The sequence below is a fragment of the Fulmarus glacialis genome, unplaced genomic scaffold, assembly GCF_000690835.1.
Source record: "Fulmarus glacialis isolate BGI_N327 unplaced genomic scaffold, ASM69083v1 scaffold1001, whole genome shotgun sequence".
In the NCBI taxonomy this organism is placed as follows: domain Eukaryota; kingdom Metazoa; phylum Chordata; class Aves; order Procellariiformes; family Procellariidae; genus Fulmarus; species Fulmarus glacialis.
The window spans coordinates 43,190-47,000 of NW_009193160.1; the positions used below are offsets into that span (position 1 = coordinate 43,190).

Here is a 3,811-nt window from a genome sequence, read left to right on the forward strand (position 1 = left end):
CTTTCCTTCTCTACACGAGTTTTTGTGTTACCAGAGAGTCTACCTTACTTCTGCTAGTATATACAATCCGTACTTCTTAGCGGAAACAATACAGAAATCTGCAGAGATAAGGTCTGTATTTGCTTGTGGGATATCTTCATGACATAAGTAAAAGACACCTGTAGCACAACTTCCCATAATTCACTTCCAATCATAAATGAAAAATTGCAGTGTTCAAAAAAATTACAGGGCATTGTACAAGAGCTAAAAAAAAAGTGTCCGATCTTTTATTTCACTTTCTTGCTCCTATACATGACACAATAATCTAAGTCAGACAAACTCTTTTATTAGAATAGTTTTTCTACTGGATTACCTAATGATCAGATAAAAACCCTCATAAATACTCTCTGGTGTCCACCCTGAAAACACAAGATTTCCCAAGACAGGAATAATTTCTTTCAGAAAAATTGTGTTTTGGCAATTTAAACATTTTATTTAAAACAACACTTATTTTTCAACAGGTATTTTAAGTGTCTTTTATTTCATGTTACTTTTGTTTTGTTCCACCTCATAATGTGTCTTGGACTACCAACACTGACATCATGCAATGATGTACGAAGCAAATAGAATGTGGAAAACAAAATGTATTTCAAAATCAAAATTTTATTTTGGGAAAAAAATAAAACCTGAATCAAAATTTTCAGAGCAGAATTTTCCCTACCCATTCTACCAGACTTTTCCAAATCATTTGCTTTCACCAGGATGTGTGCAGAAAACAAATTTCAAAAGATCAAAATATACTGCATAATGCAAACTATGAGCTACAACTAATGCTTTGAGATTGACTCAGCCAGAAAAGCCAAGTTAACAGACAGCCTGTGCCTGACTGCATCATACATTGTATCGCATTGACTAAAAATGCAGTGATAGGAACCTAAGCAGTGTGGCTACATCACAATATGTAGTAACTCAGAACAATATTTTTATTTCTACAGTGAATAAAGATCATGTTTCATATTTTAAAATAAGCAAACTGCACAAAACTTCACCAACACTTGATGTAACCACGATATAAATCATAGAAGTATATATGAAAGTATATAATATTGGCACATACAGCTGTTGCAATATAAACGCACAAAAGAAAAGGAAATTGTTGTGCTTGTGTTCAAGCAAGTGGGGTTTGAGGTATTTTTGATATACTAAGCATTTACAATGCCTTTCTAAACCACAAAGTTGGTCCGAGAGTATTTAGCAGAGCCTTACTTACTGTAATAAGGGTTGTCCTGGATAGCAATTACAAATAAGCATAATCAGTCATAACAAGCAGGGACTGCTTCTTATGTCCTCGCTTGAGATCAAGTTCTGCAATTACTCCTTTAGACTCTGAAGATTACATGCTTATTCAAACAAAACCAAATCTGATTTAGCTCGCAAAGTTTTAAATCTTAATTATTTTTTCTGGCTAGAGACTGAGCTTCATGTCGGTAAGAAATGTGAGTTTATACCCAATATTTAGGAGTGTTCATTAGTATCTTGATAATTGCAAGTGAAAGAGCAGTTAGAAAGTAATATTGTTAGAATGATATAGTCCACATGTCCTCCTGACATTCTAGATATACAGTTCAGTAATGTTTACAGCAGTCTTCCAAAACAAAGGACTTTGCTTCCAAACGTTGTGCAGTTTAGTTTTCCACATTTGTAACTTCAGCCATTCCTTGCTGTACTGCTTTTCATCAAACTGATAGGCTGTACAATAGCTGGAACTAGCGAGCTGCGTCTCTTTTCTTCACTAACAATGTCCACGTTTCCTCCCCCTTGACTAATTGTTTCTAATATAAGGTTGATTATAAATTCCTTTTGGACAAGACTCACAGTTTGAAATAGTTTTTATAACTTCTTATGAACTTCACCTGCAAGAGTGATTCCAGCCTGCTGGCTACCACAGAGCAATTAACTTTGCTACTGCTGATGGCTGGAAAGCACATATATCCAGTAAATCAAAAACTGGTGACCATAATTTCCATGCTTTAAAATCCATTACCTTGTGCCTTTCACTGGATTGTTGTTGCATGGTTCCCAACGACCAGATCCAACTACGCTTGACTCAATGTAGTACCCAACCAGCTCCTTGGCATCTGGGGGCTCTGTCCAAGTGACAACAACTGAGGTATCTGTATTCCTAGTTGGCATAATACGCCCAGGAGCTTTGGGAATATCTGTGGGAGAGAAAGAGAAATAAATTAGTGATCAGCCAGTCAAAATTTAGAAATAAAATAAGAGTGACATTCTATTCTTGATTATATCAGCACAACTAATACAGATTTAACCTCCCAAAACTCCTCTGTTTTCCATCAAGTAATCTGGCACAGCAGGACAGGATCAGTAGGCTCAAGACTTTGATGATGAGGTTCCTCACAGCTCCATTGCCTATGGTTATGGGCATTTCTTTCAAATTAGATTTAGTTTATTCCCTTGGGCTGAACATCTGCACCAGAGATGTGATTTGGAGCTTTCTAAAAGGGAAAATGTGTTAGGTGCACACTGAAGGATTTTGTGCAGCCCGCAGAATAAGTCAGAAACAAATGTCCCTGTTAAGTAGCAAAATGCATCTAAAGTGTTTTTCAAGAAGAGCTGTTTCACTCTTCTTCTTAAAGAATGTAGTTCATGTGCATCAAACTGCTCTGAGAATTCAACCAATATGAAGTAAATGGAAACAATCTGGGAATTGGATTCAAATTGCCGTTTGGAAACAAATTGCTAATGTAGACTTAGCTACTGATGCTTTACTGTGGTGAACATCTTGGCTTTTCTTCCAGTGGAAATAGTCTCTGCGTTCATGTAAGTATTAAATTCTTCACTTCTGTTTGATTTGGCAAACAAAGAAGGTTAAACTCTGACGATGTCTGGGCTTATTTTCAATAAAGACTCTAAGTAAAACAAAACATTTTTGTACTTCCTTGAGTTTTCATTTTCTTTCACTATTTGCAGCCTTTGCAGTTCTTGGCATCGCTATTTGCAGCTTAATTCCCTTGGTTTACATCTGTCATTTGACTACACATTAAAGGTTCAACAGCCCAAACCAAAATTATTTTAGCTAAAGGGAATAAATCACTGACTACTCTTCATACTTGAATTAGTTACTCAGCAGCTATCTGTCTTCAGACAAAACAATTACATCATAAACTGAGAAGAGGCCATGGAGGTAATTTACTACATACGACCACACACTTACCGAGTTTGTCATCCACCACAGTGGCTTCAGTTGCTTCTGAAGGTTCACCGATTCCAGCTGAATTGCAACAGCGAACTCGGAAGCAGTAGGATTTGCCTTCAGCCAAATCAAAAACTGCAAAGCGAGGAGACTTCACAGGGATCTCGGTGTTCACCCTTTGCCACTCCTCTGTGCCGGCAACACACTGCAGTCAAACCCAGAAACCGCATTTGGAACAAAAGTCTCTGAAAGCTGAGTGTCTAACCTGACAGGACTTTCCACCCGGACCACCAAATGCATGTCTGCTATGGAGAATGGGCAGTCACGTTCCTTTGTTTGGCCTTTCCACAGAATGAGTGTATTTCAACCCTTATGAATCCCAGATGGCCGCCTACTCCAGAAAACATACATAAAAGCTTACTGGTTTTAATGTATCAAAGCTAAACTCCTCTCCACCGCAAGGAAGTGATGTTATTATTAACTGCATCCAGTTCTGGACCACTTTCAAAATAAGTTCTGCAGACATTCAGCATCGTCCAAAGAACAAAACTCTAACATTACCACATTGCTTCTAGGTGCTTTTGTGTCACTCTTAATGTTTTTGGGGTGGCTTCCAGA

At 37.5% G+C, this 3,811-nt stretch overlaps 1 protein-coding gene across 1 annotated transcript in view; it reads right to left on the reverse strand.

Moving 5' to 3' along the window:
- MYOM1 (myomesin 1) overlaps nucleotides 1-3,398 on the reverse strand; it is a gene marked incomplete at its 5' end in the record, with an annotated part of 38,984 nt that extends 35,586 nt beyond the window's left edge. The window contains 2 exons of the mRNA XM_009587326.1: nucleotides 2,024-2,198; nucleotides 3,215-3,398. Coding sequence (XP_009585621.1) covers nucleotides 2,024-2,198; nucleotides 3,215-3,398 — 359 coding nt within the window. The remainder of the gene's footprint in view (nucleotides 1-2,023; nucleotides 2,199-3,214) is intronic.
- Between the last annotated feature and the right edge of the window lie 413 nt (nucleotides 3,399-3,811).